At 39.7% G+C, this 26,787-nt stretch overlaps 2 protein-coding genes across 3 annotated transcripts in view; both read right to left on the reverse strand.

The window, feature by feature from the left end:
- Window positions 1-365: 365 nt before the first annotated feature.
- Window positions 366-5,250, reverse strand: MC5R (melanocortin 5 receptor). The gene is made up of 3 exons (XM_019718702.3): window positions 5,007-5,250; window positions 4,674-4,764; window positions 366-3,912 (listed from the first exon to the last, which is right to left on the reverse strand). The coding sequence occupies exons 2-3, from the start codon at window positions 4,747-4,749 to the stop codon at window positions 2,909-2,911; spliced, it is 1,080 nt and encodes a 359-aa protein (XP_019574261.1). The 5' UTR covers window positions 4,750-4,764; window positions 5,007-5,250; the 3' UTR covers window positions 366-2,908.
- A 13,372-nt stretch (window positions 5,251-18,622) lies between these two features.
- The window catches only part of RNMT (RNA guanine-7 methyltransferase), a 32,690-nt gene continuing 24,525 nt past the window's right edge, over window positions 18,623-26,787 (reverse strand). For both annotated transcript variants that reach the window (XM_019718710.3, XM_019718709.3), the window contains exons 10-11: window positions 26,343-26,376; window positions 18,623-23,196 (exon numbers count right to left, since the gene is read on the reverse strand). In XM_019718710.3, coding sequence (XP_019574269.1) covers window positions 23,159-23,196; window positions 26,343-26,376 — 72 coding nt within the window. In that variant the 3' untranslated portion in view covers window positions 18,623-23,158. The remainder of the gene's footprint in view (window positions 23,197-26,342; window positions 26,377-26,787) is intronic.

Here is a 26,787-nt window from a genome sequence, read left to right on the forward strand (position 1 = left end):
AACTGACTCTGGGTGATGAACACACAATGGGATTTATAGATGATGTAATACAGAATTGTACACCTGAAATCTATGTAATTTTACTAACAATTATCACCCCAATAAATTTAATAAAATAAAATTTTTAAAAAAATGCTGAAAAAAAAATATTCATGTCTTGAAATAATTTGTTCCATAAGCTCTTTGATGGCAGAGAGTCTCTAATGGACACTGCTTCTAGCCCTATACTGAGTACATGACCAGTGATATCCCCCAAATACTTACTTATTTACTAAGACACAGACTTTAAGACAATATATAATGTCAAGTGTACAATTTTATTTAATTTTTAGGAGTTAAATCACTTTGAACTGAGAAATGGCCACTGCTCAAGCAATAAATACTGTGAGGGAAACTTCATCATAATTTACCAATACCTTCTCATTTTTTGCAGCAGCTGCTGACCAATTGGCAGAAACACCAGAAACACTGAATATCACACATAAGGATGGCCACTTCAAAGGGGTGGTCTGGTCCTTTCATTTAATTAACCATTTCTTTGAACACATATTTTTATACCAAATAAAGTTCCTACAGAAGCAGAAAGAGCTAATATACAATACCACACAGTATTTGGAGTTTTTTGTTTGGGGGTCTTTGTGTTGGAGTCCCAAGGGTTGGCTCATTTACAGATATTTACCGAATCACTATATACATGTATTCCTTCCAAATGAAGACACAGCTGAATACTTGGGTTATTTCTGCACTATTTATATGGAGATGAAAAGACATTTGAGCATTTACTTAAAGACCTTTATAGAAAAGGTCAGACCTTGTCTGAAGTCATGAAGCACACAAAGCAGAGAGTTAGCTTAATGAGAACTGAGTTCACAGATGGGGCCAATACAAACCACAAGAGCTGCAGTTTGATTTCTCATATGATTGGAACCCTAGTGACCTCACTTAGCACTCAGGACTGGTAGGCAGAATTAGGTACACAATTGTTTACCAACAATAATAAACATCAGGTGAATGCCTACTCTGTATCAAAAACTTCAGGCAACAGGGCCACAGACATGAGCAGGACAGTGGAGAGACTGGCTTTCACAGAACCTAGCTTCCTGAGACAACCCATGTAAAGATGGACTGTGGTTTCCCATCATAATTACATGGAGATCACTTAATTCCCATACATGGATACACACAGCATGTTCTGCTAAAAGGAACAGGAAACATTTGAAGGGCTAGCTGCTCCTTCAAAACTCAGTTGCTCACAACCTACTAACTTGCCATTTTCCAAAGATTTGCATGTCTCATGTACTTTCCTGCTCGTGCCAGCCTCATTTTTTTTTTCTGGACTCTTAGCTGCCAGATGTGGGGGTCAAGTCTATAAGTTATTTATATGTCTTACATCCAGGAAGTTCCTCTGCCCGATAGGCTTCAATAGCTTATAGTTGAGTGAACTTCACGACCCACTGCTTTATTTACACTTTCTCTTCATTGGAAACAGTCCAGGCGCAAATATCCAAAACAAAAGAGAAATCATTAAAACCAAAAATAACAGAATGGAATGCAAGAGCTATAAGGACTAAACCCTTCACTTCAGATAAGAACACTGAGACCAAGAAGTTAGAGACATACCCAGAGTCGAACAGCAGCTCTGTGCCAAAGCAGGCCTCCTGGATTCTGGACCACTACTCTCACCATTGCCCTCTGCTTTCTCCCTTAATATTTACCCCATCTACAGCATTTCTTTAAAATAAATACTCAATCCCTATGGTGTTTGACTTATTTTCAAGGGGTTCTCAAATTTTCTCATACAGTTCTCATGACCATCTTGTGAGGTCAGCACAGATGTGGAACCTGAAATGAAATGATTAAAGCGACATCACCTGTTAATGGCAGAGTCAGGACATGAACTCCATTCTACGTTGAAGAAGACGGGACTCCCTGGATTAAAGATGGGCACCTGATCTTCCCTTGCAGCTGGAGTCAGATTGTGATGTACAAAGCATACAGTGACAAGATTTCAGACTCAAAGACAGACCCAGTCTAAGCAGGTAAAAACTAGCTTGGCTACGGGCATGTGCTACAGTGGGGAAGAGGGAGTGGGGGAGGAGTGGCACCGGGAGCCCGTGACATGTCCCCAGAACATTCATTTGTAAACTCTGGACTGAGTCAAAATAAGACAGTAAGAAAGAGTCACAGAAACTTTCACACTGCATGTGGCAAGGTTTGTAACAAGAAGTTTTATATCTAGATAAGTAAAAAAAAAAAAAAGCATGATTAACAGAAGTATAATTCTATCCTTGGACAATTTTAGACACAAGCCATAAAACCAAAAGTTCAGAAAAAGAGAGCTGTAGAAACATCCCATAATGAATGAACAGGAAATATAAAATGGAAAGAATTTGACCACTCTATTCTGCCCCAAAAAGCATGCATAAGTCCCAAGAACATTAAGCAAAGTTACAGAAGTGCTTCTGGGGAGAAAAGACAATCACCCATGATGTAGATATTCACAAGTTTTCTTTCCATTACAGTCAGCTCTTCATCATGCTTATGCCTGTACCCAGGATATTTTACCTTCCCTGAGCACATGCTTACTAGATGGAAGATGGATGGGGGCCCTAGAAATGGGTGGAAGCAGGAGAAAAAGTAAGAAGAAAACAGAATAATAAGAAATTGTCACAGATCATTCCCAAAATGGATAAGTGGCATGTGCATGTCTGACCCAACAACCACCACAGGAGAAAAAAAAAAAAAAAAGGAAAGAAAGAATGCATCATAAGTACAAATTCGAAATGGAAAAAAAGATAAAGGTAATGCACAGTTTTTTATTTTGAGTTATCTTGTTTACACTTTGGCTGTACTGACTTCATCATAAAGTAAAGGAAGGAGAAAAGAAAACTGCAGAGAATACTTTAGTTTAATACCTGCTAGGGAACCTACAGGGTATTCTGAAGCTATGGCAACAAATAATCTCTTTAAAGGTCTTCCGCATCTCTTGGCTGCGGAAGGCATATATCAGAGGATCAATCACAGAATTACACATGATGAGTATGAGGTACATATTGAAGTGAGACATAAAACAAGAACAGTAGAGGTTCTGAGGGCAAGAGATCATCAAAATGAGGTGGAGGAAGAATGGAGCCCAGCAAACAATGAAAATGCCCAACAGCATGGTCAGGGTGATGGCGCCTTTCATGCTGGTCCTTTGCCACACAGAACTGTATCCAGGCAGAGCTGCTATCCGCTTGACATGAGTCTGTGCCAGGAGGAACATGTGTATATACAGAGACACCATGAGGAACAACATGGTAAAGAACATAGAGATGAGGCAAATGATGACATAAGTGGATTCATAATAAATGATGAAAACAATGCCACAGCCTGTGCAAAAGGTCCAGATGCATGCAATAATCACCCCAGAACGCTTCACTGTCATGATGTGATGGTAGCGTAGGGCATAGAAGACGGTGACATACCTATCCACCGCAATGGCCAGCAAACTGCACATGGAAGCCACCACAGAAATGCAAATCATGGAGTCAAACACATTGTCAATGTGATGCACAAAGGCATCTGCTATCACCAGGTGCTTATTATTTATTAAGTATATGGTAATAGTCTCCCAGACGTTGGACATGCTCACCAGCATGTCAGCTACTGCTAAACTGCACACAAAGAAATACATGGGAGAGTGTAAATTCTTATTCTTTACTATGGCACCTATGACCAGGATGTTCTCCAAGAGGCTGATGAGACCCAGAGTCAGAAACACCTCCACAGCGATGCCCATTTCTTCACATGGAGACGACTTGTTCTTGACATTTGGTTCTGAAAGGTTGCCCTCTGTGGCATTCAAGTTGAAATCCAAGAAATACAGATGAAATGAGGAATTCATTGCTTCTCTTCTTGGCAACAAATGTACTGCAAAACATGTTTTAATTCATGATCCAGAGAAGTTAATAATCTACCAAAGAAGCAAGCATAACGTGAGAATGGGGATGAATGTACTCAGCGCATTTGCTCAGTATTAAAATTCTATGTATTAGAATATAATACCTGCTGCCTCATATCCGGATCCCTGGAATAGTGTCCCCCCAAATTGCAGGCTTACAATTTTCACCAGCCTCCTGGTCCTCCTTCCTTTAGGCTCCAATTCTTTCACAGACCTCTTAATACATCTCAGTGTGCCTGAGACAGTTTCAATTTTTATGCTTGTTGTCTTGGCAACCAAGTTTACCCTCAAAGGTGTCCCCAACTCACAACCTACAAAATCCCTTCCACTCTACTGATTTTCACGTTCCTAAGGCTACTGTATTGCATTTTCCTCAAGTGAGCTTAGATTTCTGAAGGATACACAGGCCCATATTCTCTTAAGAGAGATAGATAGGTATCTTCTTAACATTTGTCCTGACACTTCTAAAATCCACTAGGATTCAGTCTCCATAGTTGTAATTAAGATTGTAACCACTAACCTGAACATAATCACAAATAAAAAGCTACTGTCTTCAATTCATAAATTTAGTTGCACAAAAATGTTAAAATTGAGGCACATAGAATGCTGTTCTTACCTCAATAAATATTTCCCTGACTTTTGCATTTGCAATTCCATAAAATCTGATTAATGGATAGTTTTATAAGTTCCACATAAGCATAGTACAAAGAAACAAGAGATTTAAATTTACCAAGAATTAGAGCAAGATCACTCCTTTTTCGCCCAATTTCTCTCCCATGATTTATATTAAAAAATCCTTTTGCCATCCAAACTCAGCACATCTGGGGAGAGAGTTAGAATTTCTGTCATCATTCTCATCATCAACAATAAGTATTTACTGAAATGTAATCATTTGTTATTTTGTCTAGTTCTATCTCAGAGATAGTGATCAATTATACTATTACATTAAACATCAGATCAAGGTGTTTAAATGTTCAACTAGCTCTCTTCCACATGTCGGTTAGGCATGATTTTGCATTCCTTTCAAGATGATTTTAAGTAAATAGAAAGCATGGCTATTTACCAGTGCTCTCCCCCACGTCTCTTCTCTTTCACAGCAGCCAGTGGGCCCCTAGCTCGGGACGCTGGTTCAGCCTGGACACCTGGCATCCAAAGGGTGCGACTGCTGCCAAGAGCTAAATGCCGTCACCCTAGGATGGGACACTTCAAACTGAGCGCAAAGGCGTCTAGAGCATGGTCGCGGCTCTCTTGCCTTTACACAGCCTCGCAGCCCCGCCTCCCTGCCGCTGCTCTCTCGGGACCTGGACCTTCTTGACCACAACAGGCTCTTTACCCAGCCGTGGGCCTGAAGCACCACCTAGCGGTCAGAGTCGTAGATTATGAACCTCCCTTTCCCATGCGTACGTTGCTCTGGCTGCCGGCCTTAGGAGCGCCTGGTGACGCCTGCTTAGAACAACGTTCTTCTATTTGTGGAAAATCTTTCCCCAAAAGTGCGTTCAAGCGTGTTTTCTAGCTGGTTATTCTTTTTGACTTTGCTTCTTTTCTCTTCTTCTTACGTACTGATTAAAATGTTGAAAGATCATATGACAGCTCAGGTTCTCCCATTCCTCTGTCAGCCCTTCCCTCTAGCACCCTGGCTCAATGTTCCCCCTGACGACTGCTCTCTGGGAAACCACAGCCTGGAACTGTCATCTGTGATCCTGATACACACCCCTTGCTGGCCCAAGACTTTAACTCCTCCACAAGAATTCTGTCAGCCATGCCAGGTCTCACACTAACAACTTACTTTTGTTACTAAAGAAAAAAGAGAAAAGAGACTTTCCTCTGCCAGATATCATGGCTTTTGGCAATATTTTCTGGACCTCCCATTTCTCTGGTACCTAAAACACTGACCTGAAACTCCCCCTCCCCCAAAGGACCTCTATCACACAACACCGGAAACAGATGCCCAAGTGACTGCCAAGACAAGCCTGGGACAGAAAGGCACCAAGCTGCTTTTTACCAGAGATGTGTTTGCAGCTTCGCACATGATCTGACAACCTTTCCAGCAAATGAAAGCATACGAGGCTGCAGTCTGGGAAGTCCAATGCCCTGGTGTTTTAGTGCCATGCTGACAGCCACAGATGGAATGCTGTGAAGAGATTTCTTATGTTGAGAACAGGGCTGTGTATGTGCAAAGGAATGGCTGATAGAAAACATATAAAGTTTCAAGCATTCCTTATTTTTTCTTTCTATTCCAGATAAAGGAGGGCTCTGTAAAAGATCCTGGTTTCCCAATAAAGTGGTAAAAGTGGAGACTTCTGTTAATTAATTGTCCAGACTACATGGCACAGTTGCCTTTGATGCTGGTCAGATAGCACACCTCTCTAAGCCCTGTGTACAGATGCTATTGCATGTGCTGTCATGAATTACTTTTTTAATCTTTACAGAAGCCCTAAGAAGTGGATCCTTTCATCATTGCCATTTCACAAAGGAGGAAACTGATGCTTGGAGAGATTTTGTAGCAAACCCAAGGTCTCAACGCTTAAAAGAAGCACAGTTGTGTCTTAAACACTGGCAGCTTGACTCAGAGCCCACGCAATTTCCCAGCAGGATGCTGCCTCTCCAAAGAGCCCTGGTAGTCATCAGGATTATTCTTTTTATTTTTTTAATTAAAGTTTATCGTGGTGACAATTGTTACCAAAATTACATACATTTCAGGTGTACAATTCTGTAATACATCGTCTATATATCACATTGTGCTTTCACCACCCAGAGTCAGTTCTCTTTCCATCACCATATATTTGATCTGCTTTACCCTTATTTACCACCCTCCTCCCCCTTACCCTCTGGTAACCACTAGACTATTGTGTGTGTCTATGAGGTTTTGTTTCTTCATTTGTTTGTCTTGTTCTTTTGTTGTTTTCAGTTTTATATACCACATACCAGTAAAATTGTATGGTGCTCAACTTTTTCTGTCTGACTTATTTCACTTAGCATTATAATCTCAAGATCCATCCATGTTGTCGCAAATGGTATTATTTCCTCTTTTCTTATGGCCGAGTAGTATTCCAATGTGTATATTACCACAACTTCTTTATTCATTCATCTATCAAAGGACACTTTGGTTGTTTCCATGTCTTGGCCACGATAAATAAAGCTGCAATGAACATTGGAGCACATAATGTCTTTAAGGATAAATGATTTCAGATTTTTTGAGTAAATACCCAGGAGAGGGATTGCTGAGTCATATGGTAATTCTATTCTTAATTTTTTTTAATGGAATAAAAGATTGTCTCAATAGATACATGAAATTCATTTGACAAAAATCTAATATCTTTCATGATAAAAACATTTGACAAACTAGTAATAAAAGGGAGCTTCCTCGACCTAATAAAGGTCACTACCTAGCTAACACCATTCTTTAATTTTTTCCAGTTTAACATTTTTTAAAAATTAGTTTCAGGTGCACAAGACAAAGTAATACTTAGACGTTTATCATTTATATCCCTCACACTGTGTGAAAACCCATCCCCCCATCAGCTATCCTTCTGCTATCACACAGAGCCATTACATTTCCACTGTCTCTATTCCTAATGTTGTACTCCACTTCTTGTAAGTATATACACACACACACACACACACACACACACATATAAACTTATAGTTGACATTCATTATTGTTCAGCTTCAGCTTCAGGTGTACAGTGCACTGATCAGGCATCTACATCATCCCTGAGGTGGTCTCCCAAATGTCACACGTGTCCATCGGATACCCTACAAAATCTTTACAACATTATTATTATTATTACAACATTATTGATTACATTCCCCAAATTAATTTTCAAAATCCCGTGGCCGTCTTGTGGTTACTGACTGTTTTCTAATCCCCTCACCTTCCCCCTTATCCTCACCCCCCCCACCTAGCAACCCTCAGTTTTTCCTCTATGTCTCCAAAACTGTTTCTGATTAGTTCATTCACTTATTCTTTTCTTTAGATTCTACATATAAGTGAGATCATATGGTATTTGTCTTTCTCTGTCTGACTTATTTCACTTAACATAATATTCTCTAGGTCCATCCATGTTGTTGCAAATGGTAAGACTTCTTTCTTCTTTATGGCTGTGTAATACTCCATTGTATAAATGTACCACAGATTCTTAATCCAGTCATCTACCAATGGCCATTTCGGTTGTTTCCATGTCTTGGCTATTGTGTATAGTGCTGCAATAAACACTGGAGTGCATAAAGATTTTTGAATTAGAGGTTTGGATTTCTCTGGATAGATACCGAGAGGTGGAATTGCTGGATCCACCATGCTGGATAAGGTAGTTCCATTTTCAGATTTTTGAGATACCTCCATAACTGTTTCCCATAGTGGCTGCACCAATCTGCAATCCCACCAACAGTACACAAGCGTTCCCTTTTCTCCACATCCGCGCCAGCACTTGTTGTTTGTTGATTTATTAATGATAGCCATTTTGACTGGGGTGAGGTGGTATCTCATTGTGGTTTTTATTGGCATTTCTCTGATGGTTAGTGAGGTTGAGCATTTCTTCACATGTCTGCTTGCCATCTGTATGTCCTTTTAAGAAAAATGTCTCTTCATGTCCTCTGCCCATTTTTTGATTGGGTTGTTTCTTTTTTTGGAGTTGAGTGAGATTTTTATAAATTTGTGATATTAACCCCTTATCAGATATATCATTGGCAAATATCTTTTCCCATTCAGTAGGATACCTTTTTGTTTTATTGATGGTTTCTTTTGCTGTGAAACAATACTTTTTAGTTTGATGTAATCCCACATGTTTATTTTTTCTCTTACTTCCCTCATGCGAGGGGATATATCAGTAAAAATCTGACTCTGGGTAATATCTGTGAAGTTTCTTCCTATATTTTCTTCTAGGAATTTTATGGTTTCAGATCTTACATTTAAGTCTTTAAGCCATTTTGAATTTATTTTTGTATATGGTGTAAGGCGGTGGTCCAGCTTCATTTTTTTGCATGTGTCTGTCCAGGTTTCCCAGCACCATTTTTTGAATAGACTGTCTTTACCTCACCGTACATTCTTGCTTCCATTGTTGTAGATTAAATGGCCATATAGGCATGGATTTATTTCTGGACTCTCTATTCTGTTCCATTGATCTATGTGTCTGTTTTTATGCCAGTACCATACTGTTTTCATTAATGTAGCCTTGTAGTATAATTTGATGTCAGGTATTGTTATACCTCCCACTTTGTTCTTATTTCTCAAGATTGCTGTGGCTATCCGGGGTCTTTTATGGTTCATATAAATTTTAGGATTATATGTTCTATTTCTGTGAGAAACATCGTTGGTACTTTGATAGGAATTGCGTTGAATATGTATATTGCCTTAGGCAGTATGGACATTTTAACTATATTAATTCTTCCTATCCATGAACAATGGATGTGTTTCCATCTATTTGTGTCTTCTTTCATTTCTTTCTTCAGTGTCTTACAATTTTCTGAGTACAGATCTTTTACTTCTTTGGTTAAATTTATTCCCAGGTATTTTATAGTCTTTGGAGCAATTGTAAATGGGATTGTTTTTTTAATTTCTCCTTCTGATGTTTTATTATTGGTATATACAAATGCAATTGATTTCTGAATATTAATTTTGTATCCTGCTACTTTATTAATTCATCTATCAGCTCTAATAGTTTCTTGGTAGAGTCCTTAGGGTTCTCTATATATAGTATCATGTCATCTGCATATAATGACAAATTTACTTCCTCCCTACCTATTTGGATGCCTTTTATATCTTTTTCTTGTCTGACTGCTGTGGCTAGAACTTCCAGCACTATGTTGAATAGAAGTGGAGAAAGTGGGCAACCTTGCCTTGTTCCTGATCTTAAGGGGAATGGTTTTAGCTTTTCCCCATTGAGTATGATGTTAGCTGTGGGTTTATCATATATGGCCTTTATTATGTTGAGATATGATCCCTCTATTCCCACTTTCTTAAAGGTTTTTATCATAAATGGCTGCTGGATTTTGTCAAATGCTTTTTCTGCATCTATTGATAATGATAATGTGATTTTTATTTTTCATTTTGTTAATGTGGAGTATCACATTAATTGATTTGCGGATGTTGAACCACCCTTGCATACCAGGGATGACTCCCACTTGATCATGGTGTATGATCTTTTTAATGTATTGCTGAGTTCTGTTCACTAATATTTTGTTGAGGATTTTTGCATCTATATTCATTAGAGATATCAGCCTGTAGTTGTCTTTTTTTGTGATGCTTTGTCTGATTTCGGTATCAGGGTGATAGCGGCTTCGTAAAAAGTGTTTGGGAGTCTTCCCTCCTGGATTTTTTGGAAGAGCTTGAGGAGAATAGGTGATAATTCTTTTTTGAACGTTTTGTAAAATTCACCTTTAAAGCCATCTAGTCCAGGGCTTTTGTTTGTTGGGAGATTGTTGATTACTGATTCAATTTCCCTGGTGGTAATCAGTCTATTCAGGTTTTCTGTTTCTTCTTGAGTTAGCCTTGGAAGGTTGTACGCCTCTGGAAAATTGTCCATTTCTTCCAGATTGTCAAATTTGTTGGCATACAGTTGCTCATAGTAATTTCTTAAAATTTTTTGTATTTCTGTGGTGTCTGTTGTCACTTCTCCTCTTTCATTTCTGATTTTATTAATTTGGGTCCTCTCTCTCTCCTTTTAATGAGTCTGGCTAAAGGTTTGTCAATTTTGTTTATCTTCTCTAAGAACCAACTCTTGGATTCATTGATCTTTTGTATTGTTTTTCTGGTTTCTGTTTCATTTATTTTCCGCTCTGATCTTTATTATCTCCTTCCTTGTACTCACTTTGGGCATATTTTGCTGTTCTTTTTCCAGATCCCTTAAGGGTGAAGATAAACTGCTGATTAGTGATGTTTCTTGTTTCTTTAGGTAGGCGTTCAATGTTATGAATTTCCCTCTTAGGACTGCTTTCCCGACATCCCATAGATTTTGGGTTGTCGTGTTTTCATTTTCACTTGTCTCGAGATATCTTTTGATTTCTTCCTTGACCTCCTGGTTGACCCATTCATTATTTAGTAACATGTTATTCAGCCTCCATGAATTGGTGTGTCTTCCAATTTTTTTTCCTGTAGTTCATTTCTAATTTCATAGCACTGTGGTCAGAGAAGACAATTGGTATGATTTCAATTTTCTTAAATTTATCAAGACTTGTTTTGTGGCCTAACATGTGGTCTATCTTGAAAAATGTTCCATGTGCGCTTGAGAAGAACGTGTATTCTGCAGCTTTGGGGTGAAATGCTCTGAAAATATCGATTAAATCCAAGTGGTCCAATGTGTCACTTAAGGCTGTTGTTTCCATATTGATTTTCTGTCTGGAAGACCCGTCCCTTGTTGTCAGAAGTGTGTTGAAGTCCCCTACTATGATAGTGTTACTGTTAATCTCTGTCTTTGTCAGTCAATATCTGTTCTATAGATTTAGGTGCTCCTATGTTGGGTGCATAGATATTTACTAGGGTTATGTCCTCTTGTCAGATCGATCCCTTTATTATTATATAGTGCCCATCTTTGTCTTTTAATATGTTCTTCATTTAAAGGTCTATTTTGTCAGATATAAGCATCGCAACTCCAGCTTTTTTTCTCATTTCCATTTGCATGAAATATCTGACTCCAACCTTTCACTTTCAGCTTGTGTGTATCTTTTGATCAGAGGTGAGTCTCTTGTATACAGCATATACAAGGGTCTTGCTTTCTTATCCACTCAGCCACCCTATGTCTCTTGATTGGAGCACTTAATCTGTTTACATTTAAAGTGTAATAGTTATTGCCATTTTTCAATTTGTAGTTAGATTGTTTTCATCTTTCTTCTATTTACAGAAGTCCTTTTAGTATTTCTTGCAATGCTGGCTTGGTGGTAATGAATTCCTTTAGCTTATTCTTTCCTGGGAAGCTCTTTGTCTCTCCGTCAACTTTAAATGATAGCCTTGCTGGATAAAGCAATCTAGGTTATAAGCCTTTGTTTTCCATCACTTTGAGTATCTCCTGCCACTACCTCCTGGCCCTCAATGTTTCTGTAGAAAAGTCATTTGATAGTCTTATGGGAGTTTCCTTGTATGTAACTCTCTGTCTTTCTCTTGCTGCTTTAGGATTCTCTCTTTGTCTTTAACCTTTGCCATTTTAACTATAATGTGTCTTGGTGTGGGCCTGTTTGGGTTTATCCTGGTTGAAACTCTCTACACTTCCTGGGCTTGTATGTTGGTTTCCTTCATCAGGTTAGGGAAGTTTTCAGATATTATTACTTCAAATATGCTCTCAATCCTTTGCTTCCTCTCTTCACCTTCTGGTATTCCTATGATGCGCATGTTGTTGCGCTTGATGTTATCCCAGAGGTCTCTTAAACCATCTTCATTGTTTTTTATTCTTTTTTCTTTCTGTTGTTCTGTTTGGGTGATCTCTGCTAACTTGTCTTCTAAGTCGCTGATTCGATTTTCTGCTTCATCTAACCTGCTGTTAATTCCTTCAAGTGAGTTCTTTATGTCGGTAATTGCATTCTTTAGTTCTAACTGGTTGTTCATTATGATTTCTACATCCTTCTTGATGTTGTCTCTAAGCTCCTTAAACATTCTTATCATCAGTGTTCTGAACTCTGTCTCTGATAGGTTGGTTACCTCTGTTTCATTTGGTTCTATTTCTGGAGGTTTCTTCTGTTCTTTTATTTGGGACATGTTTCTTTGTTTTCCCATCATGGCTGACTCTCTGTGTTTGCTTCGATGTATTAGGTAGATCCCCTAGAGTTCTTAGTTCTTACTGGGTTATCTTATGTAGTATGTGTCCTTTATATTTGACTTGCACTACGTCGTTCTTCTCCTCTGCGTGTGCTCCAAAGGTGACTCTTGTGTTGTGTATATTGTCCTGTTAAAGAAGATCTTTAATTGCTTTTCACTTGTCAGTAGGTGGGGTTGACTCCTAGGCTGACTAGTTGTGAGACTTGGCTCTGCCCACCGCAGGGTGTTCTGCTGAGTGAGGGTTGACTGCTTAAATGTGGTTTGGCCTCTATGTGTTCTTGTGCCTGTACAGAATCCCCTCTGGGTGTGTCACTTGTAGGTCAAACCCGGTAGTACTCTGGTTTGGTCTGGAGTTGGCCTCTGGGTGTGTTGAATCTTGTGCCTCTTGAGCTGGGCCCTAGTAGGGCAATTTCAGAACAAAGCAAATCACCAAGCACAACAACAACAAAGAAAAAATCAAATACCTTCACATGTAAAAATAACCAACAACCCCCACTCAACACAGGCAAAGGTATCAAAGATACAAAGACAAAACAAAACAAAAAGCAGTGCCAGTCCTGGCTTAAGCCCACCAAGTAATCTCCAGGTTTTCCTCTGCTGTACCAAAGAGTCCTCTGCGTATTGTGCAGGCAGAGCCGGTCACCTGGTGCCCAGAGTGACGTTGGGACTGCAGATTTAGATGCGTGGGGCTGAGGGGTCTGGATGGTAGCTTTTACAAAGCCAGTGCAGTTTCTGCCCTTACCTTCACATATGCACACTGAGAGTAGCACCACCAGCCCTGTGTCCAGTTCTCTTGAGTCTTAGGGCACTTCTTCCACGTGTGTGTGTGTGTGTGTGTGTGTGTGTGTGTGTGTGTGGCGGGCGGGAGATTTCTGAACTGCTGAAAGCTGGGAGATGCGTCTGCCACTTACTTCTGATCCCTGGGAGTGTCTCCGCTGATGTAATTGCACTGCCCTAGGCAGGCCAGAAAGGGTGGGGGCTGGGGATGGAGGGGTCTTCTCTTTCCCAGCCCAGCTGTGTCACACTCTTCCTGCAGGCCAGAAAAGTTGGTGGCTGGGGGCTGAGGAGTCCCCTCTCTCCTAGCCCAGCAAATACCACACTCCTCCCAGCTTCCTCCCTGGACCAGAGCCGCCCACCAGTCTTCCCAGTACCGAAGCACCAAGGTTCCTCTGCAATCTGACACTACTCCTCAGTTCAGGGCCAGTTCAAGTCTCTGGAAAGGTGAGGGTAGGATTGGAAGAGCGGGGGGGGGGGGGGGGGGGGGGGGGCAGGTATGGAGTTTGTGTCCTTTGTCCGGCCTAAGGCTTAACTGGAGGTATCAGCTGAAGTTATTGCCTCAAATGCTGGATATGCTACCCCTCAGCAGGAGAGATCAGCTGTGGGACACAGGGAAAAAGCCCACCTCCTGGCTTTTGTGTTCTCTGTTCCGTCCTGGGATCCCCTGCATCTCTGCAGCTGCGGATACCGGCCACGTTTCCACCAACACAGATGTGGGCCACACCTCCACAGCTGAAGGTGCAGGCTGAGTCCCCACTGCCACAGGTGTGGACCGCATTTCCACCGCCGCTGATGTGGACCGCGTCCCCATAGTGTTCAATTTAACCAGCCTAAACTTATAGCAGAAGCCCGCAGACACTGTAGAAGCGGAGAATGGTGCTGTGTTTCCAAACCATGGTCCCTTCTCTAAAGGGTTGGGGAAGGAATGAGGGGGCAAGGAGATGCTGGTGATCGGGGCACCAGAGTGCAGGACTCCGCCAGTGTTTTCCTTCAGACGCCCGCCGGACCCAAGGTCCCCGCCGCTGCGGTATTCAAACCCGCGGACCCGGATTGGCAGTAGCAGAAGTGGCAGCAGCGAAGCACCCGCAGAATGGGGTTTCGGTGGGCGAAACAGTTTGTTCTCCTCCTCCTACTGCTGTTGATGCAGCTGCGACAGCCCCTCTGCCAGGCACGGGTTCGGAGCTTGCCTTCCTCTCGGCATGCACAGCAAGTCCCAGCGCCCGCCAGGGCTGGCGGAGCAGGTGGTGCAGGGACGCCGGCGTGTCGGAGAAGGTGCAGATGAGGGCTCCAAGGAGTGGGTAGGTCACGGAAGGGAGGGGCAGGGGGATAGGGGGACAATGCAAGCAGCAGCTGCCGCAAGCGCTCGGGATGTCTCGGCTGCTGGATTTTGTTAAATACTTTTTCTGCATCTATTGATATGACCATATGATTTTTATTTTTCATTTTGTTAATGTGGTGTATCACGTTAATTAATTTGCAAATATTGAACCAATCTTGCATCCCAGGAATGAATTCCACTTGATTGTGTCTCATTATTCTTATATAGTTTTTTCTGATGGAGTCATACAGTTCTCATAAAGGTGTTTCTTTCCTTTCTTCTTTTCTTTTTTTTTTTTTTTATTCTCAAGGGTCTCTTCTTCCCTCTGCATCATTCTAGGTTTCTATTTTCGATATCACTAACTCTTTCCTCCATCTGGTCAGCTATTTCCTAAGCTTGGTAGTTCATTCTTCATCTCTTTTATTAAGTTCTTAAGCTCCAGAATTTATTTGTTTATTTAATTTTCTAGGAGTTTATGTGAGCCAAACTGACAACATATATGGGGGCAGGGAGTAGGGGCAAGACCTCAAATGCTCCTACTTGGTTCTTTTTAAAAGTTTCAATCTCTTTGGTAAAGTACTCATTTTGTTAATTGATTTCATTTTTGAATTCATTAAACTGCCTGAGGTTTCTTGGCTCTCATTTTTTTCAGAACTGCAATCTTGAATTCTCTGTCATTTAAATCACATATTTCCATGTGTTTATTTTCTGGAGACTTTCATTTTCTTTTTGAGCTGCCTTGTTACCTTGGCTATTCATGATATTTGATGGATTATTTCTCTGTATAAGCATTTATGGGAATGAAATCTGATTTTTTAAGAGTAACACTTCTCTATTTAGTAGGTTGATAAGGTTTCTTTTGTTTTTCTGTAGATGGCACTGAAGCACAAGTTTTTGAACTTTCTCTTGCACTGCTCTGGCTTCTCATATCTCTGTCAGGCAGTGGAAAATGCCCTGTATTCCTTTGGATGGTGGATGTCTTTGTGTTCAGGCCTTGGTCTAAGGGCACCACCCCTATGGGGGAATGTGGTGGGTGATGAGGTTCTGAGCCCGTGAAATCCCTGTGCTGCCCCCTGCAACCAGATGCTGCCAGTAGTACTGCAGTGTGCAAACATGCCCGATGTGCCCCAGCTGGGATCAGTCGCCATGAATAGGGGTGGAGTGGGCTAAGAAAGCCCAGCTCCTGTATTTGTGGCTTTGTTCTCCTCCCAGTAATTGCAACTGCCGGACCTCAGCTGCCTCACCTCTGTATCTCCACCTGTCAGTGATATTAGCTTCAGTGTGCATTTGCCAGTCAGGGAGAAATGCTTCTGCATCCCTAGTTCTGTGTTGCAGATAATGTGGTCTGTAACCCAACACCTGCTACAGCTTCTCCTGGGGCCCTCACTGATAGTTCTGGGAGGGTGAGGGGAGGCAGCCAGGCTCCGTGGCTTTGTTTACTACCTGGCAATGGAAGCCACCAAACCACAGCTGCTGCACTTCTGCAGTCCATCTCTGCCATCACTGGATTCGGCTGCAGTATGTACTGACCACTCAGGCAAGAATGCTCCCTCTACCTCTGTTCCTCAGGGCTGCAGATAGTGCACACTGCAACCTGATTCCACCCCCCTCCCCGGCTCCCCCACAGACCCACAGTGAGCTCTGGGCTGTCTTTGGCACCCGTCTCTGCTCTTCTCCCTTCCCTCCTCCCGTTTGCCTATTTGCGCACCACCTTCACATTTTTCTTTTTTTTTTAAATTTATTGGGGTGACAATTGTTAGTGAAATTACATAGATTTCAGGTGTAAACTTCAGGTTTTTCAATGCGTGGATCTCTCAGATGTTTCTGTGTTGAGCATGGAATCCTTTGTTGAATTATAGCTGTTCAACTTGTAACTTCAAGGGAAGAGACCAGGAGAACCTCTCACGCTGTCATACTTTTAACATCACTCCTCAATTTCTTAACTGTTCAGAGTCTCTATTTCTTCTTGAGTCAGTTTCTGCATTTTGGGTCCTTTCACCTTTGCAGGCCATTTCACCTGTCTAATTTGTTGACATAAAATTTGTATTTCTCCTTTATAATCCCTTTAAACTATAAATTTGATAGTGGATCCTCTCTTCACTCTTCATTTTGGTAATTTCTTTTTTTCATAGTCTAACTAACAGTGTGCCAATTTTGTTGATCTTTATTAAAGATCAACAATTTTTTAAAAATTCACTGAGTTTTCTCTAGTTTGTCTTCTATTGAATTGATTTCAACTTTAATCTTTATTTCCTTTCTTCTTCTTGCTTTGGGCTAATTTGTTCTTCCCTTCCCACCCCTCCGCTCAGTTACTTAAGTAATTGATTTGAGATTTTTGTTCCCTTTCCAATATAGGTACTTGTAGCTATAAATGTCCCATCTACCATAAGCACTGATTTAGATTTATCCCATGCATCCTGATGTAATTTTATTTTTATTCAGCTCAAAATATTTTGATTTTTCTTGTGATTTCTTCTTTGACCTATGGGTTAAATTTTTTGGGGGTCAATTCCAAATGTTTATGGATTCCCCAAATTTCCTTCTGCCATTGATTTCTAATTTAATTCTATTGAGGTTTGGAAAATACTTTGTATGATTTTAATCTTAATTTTATTGCTCTATGGTCTATCCTGGAGTATATTTCATGTATACCTATAAAGAATGTACATTTTCCTGTTGTGGGGTGAAGTGTTCTACGGATGACATTCAATTTAAGTTGGTTGATAGGGTTGCTCAAGATTTTTATATCCTTGCTGATCAAGGTTATCTTTTAAAAACATAAAATAGATTATCTCATTCACATAATCCTCTTGTGGCTTTCCACTGACTTTAGAATAATGTCCAGATTTCTTCCCACTGGTGCCTATCTCTATGCATTCATCATGTACCATTCTTCACTTTGCTCAGTTGACTCACTTAATAAGCTAAAGCTACCCTTGTGTCCTGTTACTGATATCAAAATCCATTATACAAACATAATTAAGATAGTGTGATACTGGTGCAGGATTAACAAGCTGACCAGTGGAACAAAATAGCATCCAAAAATAAGAACACACACACATCATCACTTTATACATGACAAAGGTGGAAAACTGCCATGGTGAGGAATGGATGGTTTTTCTCAATAAATAGTGCTGGACAGCTGGAAATTCATACAGGAAATCTTCTACCTTAAATCCTATCTCACAATATTAAAAAAAAAAAATCAATTCAGTAAGATTTCAGATTTGAAAGTAAAAGGTAAGACAAAAAAGATTTTAGAAGAAAACAGAACATTTTTGTGATCTTGGAGTAGACAAACATTTCTTAAACAAAATATACCAACTATAAAGGACGTTGATAAATTATACTCTATTAAGACCTTCTTGTTTTATCACATACATTCTCACAACACAATACATTCAAAGGAACTTGTATCCAAAATAAATAAAAACCAAGAAGTCAATACAAAACAAAACAGTCCACCCAATAGAAAAATGGGTAAGAAGTTGAACAGATATTTCACAAGACACTCAAAGGCCAGTAAGCATATATGAAAAGTGCTCAATCATGTTACTAATCAGTGAAATAAAACTAAAGCCACACTTAGATACTGTTATATGACTTGTCAGAATAAACTGGAAGACACCACCAAGTGTTGACAAAAATGTGAAACAACTGGAACTTAGGAAAACTGTTTGGCAGTATCCAATAATGCTGAATATAATGTATGTACTGTGACCCTGTAATTCCACTCCTAGGCAGAAATGCACACCTACATGCACCAAAATCCATGTGGTAGAATATTTGAAGCAGTACTAATTAATAATTATTCCCAAACTGGGAATGAACCAAACATCCATGAGATAAATAATATGTGGTTTATTCATGCAGTAGAACGCTATACAGCCATGAGAACGAACCTGAACAAATACATGCAACAAAACTCTCACAGAACATTGAGCAAATAAGCCAGATACAAAAGAATACATACTGCTTGATTCTATTCATATGTCCAAAACCAGACAAAACTAATCTATGCTCTTAGAAATTAGGATAGTGGTTACCCTTGGGGAGGTAGTAACTGGGAGCATGAGGGGGTTTTTGGGGTGCTGGTAATAGTTTAGTTTGGGTGCTGATAGTACCCATGTGTTCCCTTTGTGAAAAAGCACCTAATTGTTTGTTACACTTGAAAAGTTAAAACAAAATGATTTGCCTCAGTCTGTATTATCAGCTGACTGAAGCAATGATTCCTTCTCTTGGCCTCTTCCCTTGGCTAGTTTCACACTTGCACTCACAACTCCTGCCACTTCCAGACGGAGAGGGTGGGAAGAGCACCCCTTCGCTTTCTAACAGACACTAAACTACGTTTTCTACAAGTCTGGTTGTTAAAGGAAGTCTGCTAAATTGTAAAATCAAGTCTATTTCTGACATCTTATTGATTATTCACTTTCCCCCCTCCTTCCCCTAGTGCCCAAATGTCCTCTGCTCTTTTTGTACCAAAGTTCTTAGGAGTAAATGCTTCTCTTAGGGAACACTTAAATAAGTATCAAAGTTTTGAACCAAAAGGACGGAGTTCCAATAGTTAACATTTCAAGCTGCAGGTAGTGGATGGGGGTGGAGTCATCTGAGCCTTTCTAACACCTCTGGAAGAATATAACATACAATGGAAGTGCAGGCCTGACTTGGTGCATATGGGATGTTCAAATCTTGGCTCTGCCTTGGGCAAGTCTGTATCCTCTCTGTGCCTTGGTTTCCTCATCATTAAAACAGGGTTATCTCTATCCTTACCTCATACAGTTGTGATAAGAATCAAAATGAGTTACAGATGTAAAAGTTAGAAAAGTGACTGACATACAATAGGAGCTTAATAAATGTTAGCTATCAATTTGGCTTAATCCAAGATATGCTGTCCCCAAGGAAGCAGGACCTGGGAGTTCAGAGAGCAGCGGGCTTCCGTGAGCATAAGTCTCCCTAGGCTAACTGAGACTAGCCTGGGTGTCCCATACTTGCTCAGTATTGCAGTGAGGAGCAGGCACACATGCTTCATGGCTAAATGGGACCAGAGGAGAAACTGAGGACACAAGGTGGAGTTGGCTGGCCTCAGCCCAATATAAGTCTGCTAAATAAGTCAATCCCTAAATAAGTAAGTGTAGCACCTACTTCATCGACTGCCTTCATAGAATCAGGAATGTTGCTGTCAGAGGGTGGAAAATGAAGAGATTTATCAGGTATGTAGTATTTGATGTAACAGCAACAAGGAAGGTGGTGACAACATACACCTATGCTTTCTATTTGACCAAAGGGCCAGCAACCACCACAGGCATTTTGGTACAACTTTATTTATAGAGCCCCGGTCCTTGGACCTGGTCTCTACTTTGAAGACCTTGGCAGTGACTGGCTCATGATACATACAAAATCTGAGGTAGACAACAAAAGCCAAGCAACCAACAGCGAAAAAGAGTGTTCATTAACGAGAATATTCCTAAGTGGCATTTGCTCCCTGTAGGCAGATCTACACAAGAAGCCAAATCTTCATTAGAAGGATACTTGAAGACATATAACAATAATGTAATGACAATATGCTAATAAAGGCCAAAGAAGCATTCCCAAAGGAGCTAATGGGACTGGAGATCTGGATATTTGCTAGCTGACAATGTTTTTTCTTCGTCTCCACTGATGATCAACATTGCACCCTGACTCAAAAGCCTGACTTTATAAACTTCTACTCTGATGCCCTATTAATGCTATTAACACAAATTTAGACAGCAATCGTATTTCCTTAATTTCCAAGTTTGGGGAGGGGTAGGCTAGGACTCCGTACTGATAATTACACAGATTAGTTAATAGATGTCAAAGTCCCTAATCGATGCCTTCCTTCCCTGAAGGCAAATTTCGTTGGGGAGTCACACTAGAACCAGAGGCTTGGTGGGCATTGAAAGAGCAGAGTTACTACCCACAGGCTTCCAGTTGTCTGTAGGTTAGGACCTCCCCTTTGAATGCAGCTGGAAATGGCCAGATTCACTCCCGGAACACTAGTTACATAGTGCCAGTGTTTCCTTTAGTATATTCTAGGCCCAAAGAATTCAGCTTGAGCATTCTTAGTTATGTCACAATCCAGTCAAATTCCCAGATCAATCTTCCCAATTTCAGGTTGTGTCCTTTCTACAAATGGCTGATTTGATCATCATTTCTCCTTTCATCCTCGGAGGACAAACTGAATGTCAGGTCTGGGAGTGCTCTGCAGTCACTCCCATGAACCACTTACATCTCTAACCTGACAGTGAAAAGCCATGTCCCTCCCTCTTCTAACAGTTACAAGTCTTGCAAGGAAAATTACCAAATATTTAGACTACGCATGCGTGTGTGGTGAAGTCCTTCCAGCGTTTGCCTTGGTGATGGTTGGTAGGGACCACATTTCCTTAAGAGTTCTTCTTGAATCACTGCCCAGACAATTACAGCAAGGAGACGCTGGGGAGTGAGGGAAGGGCAGAGAAGGAAACGAGGCCAACAAAGCTCACAGGAAAGGGCAATAACCCAAACTCCCCATCCTCAGCGTGGCTCTGCGCCTCTCCTGCACATACAAGAGCTTGCTTAGAGCCCAGAGCCCTGTTCCATCCACTTGAGCTCTTTTGCTTCTCTCTGCTTTGTATTACCAACAATTACTCCATCCTTTGGAGTATTCTTTTCTCCCCCAAATTATCTATGGAGTGGAAGCGCAGGAGGAGGCTAAAAACGCTTTATTTATTACTTGCTTAGAATTGAGACCATTAAATGAGAATAGCGATAGGAAATAATACAGAAGCTTTTCATGCTCTACTGAACTACACATTACTTTTTTGCGCTTTCCCCAGAACTAAAATGAATCTGGATATGTAACACTAAGAGCTCACCATCTGCACCTCTCCAGCACCATTACAAAACCTTAGCTAGCTAACAGCAGCCACCATAGTCAGAAGTACTATTATGTATTTCCCCAAATGACTATGGCAAACTACCACCAAGGCAAAAAAACTTAATTTTTGTAAATCATTAACAGTCTGGAGATTGAGATTGCAGAAGAAACAGAAATAAGGTAACCCACATTCTCTTGATAAAACATTTGCTATTCCAACATCATGAACAACAACATATATGAAAAATTAACTTTTTAAACAAGTACTCTGGATAATTATAGAAAGTAATGTCTTTTTCAACATGCTTTAAAGAAATGATTTTTAAAAGAATACGCAATAATTGCTCTGCTTTTCACTTTAAGCCTTTCACTATATTTTAAAATTGGCAAGCGTTCTAAACAGTAATGTTAAAATTAAGGACAACAGTAGCTGTCAGTTTTGGAAAAGTAGTCCAGCAAGAAGCCAGGGTTGATGATTGTAAGGGTTTTGAAACAGCAAATACAAATTCTGAATAGTGATGAGATGCTGGATCCTACTATACAATGTACAACATTGTAATAGAGGACTAGATACTGGTTCTTTCTGGGGGTAACAGATTTATAGCATGTATCACCAGCAACCTAAATCTAACATGGGGAGAATTAATCTGAAGTTTGTGAGCTTTTTTTTAGTCCTATTACAGTACTGAGGAAATCTGAGGAAAATGTACAACAGGTTTACATGGGAGAGGTTTTCATTATATTTTGAGAAAAAAACAGCATTTTTGTTCAATGAAGAAAGATAAATCTAATTACATTCCTGATACCTAGAAATATTAATTGCTATGATAGGAAATTCTTCAGAGAAAGCCCCCCAAATCCAAAGCAATTCTATGCTAGCATCTGAAATGTTTTATCAGTTCCAGAATTGCAATATATTAGCAAATAGAGTAATTATTTATAATGAAATATAAGTGGCTAAAATTCAAGTTAAATAACTTTTACGACAATCTAAAATTTAGTTTTAAACTTATAACTTTAGTAATACATATTGAACACTTACATTCAACTGTACAGAATGCAATCTGTTTAATCTTAAAAAACACTAAATAGCAAAACTCCGGAAATAAGAGCACACACCTGCAAACCAGTACGATGCTCCCTATCAGTTCTATAATTGTAATACATTTAATATTGTAAACAAACATTGAATGAATCAGAGCACTGTGGAAAGAGTTGAGCGGCTTTCACAACTCATATTATAACTTTTATGAGCTAAGAGAGTAGAGGCAAATGGAATTTCTAGAACATTACTTAAAAATAGATTTTTAAAGACAAAGGTCCCAACTCATTCTTATATACACACATAAAAGTTCATCTGTCACAGACAGCAAATATTGAATTTATACACTGGAGTTTCCGGCACTATCATGTACATTTAGAATAATTAAACAGAAAGTTGTCAAATCTATCTAAGGTGGATCATTCAAAGCTGCATAAGATGGAACACAGCTGTTCTGGTGCTCACTGCTGCTTCTCAAACGCAAAAACTAAGTAAATACCTAAAAATAAAAGAAATAAAAGTCAGAGTTTGGTTTTTCATATCCTCGGTAAACAAAATCTCTGTCCTATTTGTAATTTGGTGAAAATTCTTAGGCCTTCCTTCAAGCAGCTTTCGAAGAGGAAAGATCCTATTCTTTTTAAGAGTTCCTCAATTATTTCGAGCTAATTTAAACAGATGTGGTATTACATGCGATGTTTATTTGAAAACAAATGCCCAACTTACAGTAATTCTCAGTGACATCATAGCCCTTGAGAAAACCAATTCAACAGCTCTAAATATTTCTAAAAACAGTTTGAGATAAGAAAATTTAAAAGTATAAAAGCAAAGAATATTAAAACTACAATAATCTTATGACTTAATTCTTTTTACCTGGAGCAAGATAAATAGGTAGAACAAGTTTTCTACTAAGAAAAAAATAAAAAGAATTATAAGGATATATAATGTGTATATTACAATTCCAATTACTGAATTGCTGTGTTGTAGAGCCTGGTAAGGAAAGTGAGCCAAAAGCCACATGATAACGGATGCTTGGAGATATTAATCTGGCCCGAACAGTGATATTCCTGCATGAACCCAGCCCCAAGAGTACTCTTCCCTAAATAAGGTTTCCTGCTTTGACATGTGTTCACTCAAAGACATCTAAAGGCATCTATGGTTCTCCATTCTGAATCACACTTAAGTTCAAACCTCTATCTTTTAATAAATACCTGTAAATTTTATGGTAAGAAAATATCTGAAAAGATGACAAATCCTCAAAACATCACAAGGATGTTCAGGGTGTGTACTAGGACATTCATTCAACCCGCGAGCCAAGATGACAGGCCACATAACTTGGAATCCTCGGTCCTTGAGTTAACTTTTTTGAACAGGGGGCAGATGAAGGACATCAGACCAGAAAACAGCCTCCTGATCCTTCAGCTTTTTGCCCTTCCATCCCAACCTGTACAGGGGAACCATCACACCAGTCTTTCTAAAACACTACTTTGGTCCTGCTATTCTCTGCTCCCTATCTGCTAGTCCCTCCCGCCCTTCTCCCCCCCACTTAAGGAGAAATGAAACATGGCTGGCAGTATAGTAGACAGGAGGACAGAAAACAGGCAGGGTGATCATCAACACTGTAGATTCTTCTAGAAGATAAGGAAGCAAAGCAGTCTAAAGCATTCACAAGTATGCCACAAAATTTAGAACAGACAAGCATTACTTACCTTTCCCCGCACTCTAAGGTCGCAGTGTAACCCTGCTGAACCCACCCCAACACACCTACACCTACTGCAAATGACCTGGCAGTCCTATCCTGCCCTCACTGAGGGTCATTTGAAACCATGAAGATGCAATGTCTGATTTCAGAGAAGCAATTACTACCTTACCTTTCTAACTCAAACATTCAAAAAAGTCTCACTCTTGAACCACTTCTAAAAGCAAATCAGCAACAATTCTCTACTTTCCTTTCACATTTAAAACTTCTAGAGGAGCAGCAGGCTGTTGTAACAAGAGCTTAATGATTAGACCAGTAGGAGTTCAAAATATAATTTCCTACATTTATTAAGACTGTGACACCAGGCAAAATACTCTCCAGCCCACAAAGCCCTCCAGTTTAGAACAGTGGACCTTATCAAAGCTGACTGGTCCCGAGCGCTAGATCCTGGCTGCAATTTGTCAGCGTTCCTTTTCTACTGCTTTTCACATCACTAATCCATCTCTTCCTCAACTGTTTGGGGCTATCTAATTCATTTGTATGTTATCACTAAAATCCACAATTAATATAAAAATACATCTCTAAGCTAAAGCCATCACACCATCATGGCCTTTGACCAAAGCTGTTTTCCCTCACACGGTATTCTGGGAATGGTAGCATATCTAAGATAGCTGTTCCATTTCCAGTTTGAGGAAAGTAATTAAATGTGTAGGTTTATGCATACGCCTCAGTTTATCAGTGTGTCTCCAATACATCCTCCAATTCCATTTCTGCTGAGGGTACCAATATTCTCAGACAAGCTCAAAATGTTGTATTCTTTCCTTTTTGTCTCTACCCAGTTCAGCAAGTCCTAAGAAATTTTCCTTTCGCGTGGGCTTCCATGAGGCCATGGCTATGAGCATGGACCACTTGGGTTAGCTTTGTGACCTTAGTTACAAGGTCTACAAATTAATAGTCGACTTGTAAAGTTGTGAGCTACAACATATGCAAATCTTAAAATAGTGTGCCTGGGCACATGTTAAACACTCAATAATATCAATTATTGTTTCTCAGGTTTTGTGAGTTTTCATTAACCTCTCCTTCACCTATTTTTCCCATTACAGTAACTTTAGCACTTTAAATTGTTTGACAAACTAGTGCATTTATTTGTGTCTGTTTCTTCCATTAGAACTGGAAGGCAGAGATTATAACTTGTTTACTTCTTTATCCCCCAAAGCCCTTTCATAGAACTTTATGTAAGTTAACACTCAATGTTTACCAAATGGATTGTCTCTGATTACTACTTGTGCCTTCAATATAATCAGCAAGTATTTAAATAAACAGTGGGAACTATCTTTTAAGTCCTTGGGGCAACCACGTACGGGTATTATCATCATCTTAATAGTGAGGCTCTGGGAGCTGACTTCCTCAACATCCATTAGCTGAAGAACCACAGGACTTTACAGATTTGCCAGATCTCTGACTTCTCTTTCAAAAGATAGGTACCTCACTTCAGAATGTCTCCATATAAGGCCTGTCCTCACCCCTATAAAATATCCTGCTCATTGCTCCTTCACTAAATGTTCTAGGACTTATTATGACTTCACTGTCAACATCAGAGCGGCCAGAATCAAATAAAATACATGGAAGTGTTCCATAAGCCAAAATTTCTGATGCAAATCTGAGGTAAAGACATCAAATACAGATGGCTATGTAATAATGAGGAGACAATGAAAATGTTTAAGAACGCTTGTGAAAGTTTGTTAAGCAACATCCTGCATATATTTTCTATTGGCACTAAACAGCTGTGCAAGAAAGGAGGAATTAGACATAGGGATTTTGTGTGAACATAAATATATGCACACACAACCTACTATGTGTCAGAAAAACACTAAAGTTTTCAGATTTTAATGATCAATTTGAAACAATCTTTAAAAATGTCAATAAATCTACACTGATGATATACTCACTTGTAGCTTCCCATTCTGATTTACTTAAGGTTCCCTAAAATTACAAAAAAAAGAAAATTTTAGACTGAAAATAGAAGTACAATCGACACTTGAACAACACGGGTTTGAACTGCACGGGTCCACTTATATGGGGATAGTTTTCAATAAATACTATAAATATATTTTTCTTATGATTTTAATAACATTCCCTTTCTTTTAGCTTACTTTATATAATATATACAACACGCAAAATATGTGTTAATAAACTGTTTGTATTATTGGTAAGACTCCCAGTCAACAGTAGGCTATTAGTTGTTAAATTGGGGGGGGGGGGGATCAAAAGTTATATGTGGATTTTCAGCTGTGCAAGGGGTCAGCGTCCCTAACCCTCACATTGTTCAAAGGTCAAGTGTGTGTGTGTGTGTGTGTGAGTGTATATATATACATATACACACACACACATATA

Source organism: Rhinolophus sinicus, chromosome 4, assembly GCF_057876585.1.
Source record: "Rhinolophus sinicus isolate RSI-liver-muscle chromosome 4, RSI-T2T, whole genome shotgun sequence".
NCBI lineage: Eukaryota > Metazoa > Chordata > Mammalia > Chiroptera > Rhinolophidae > Rhinolophus > Rhinolophus sinicus.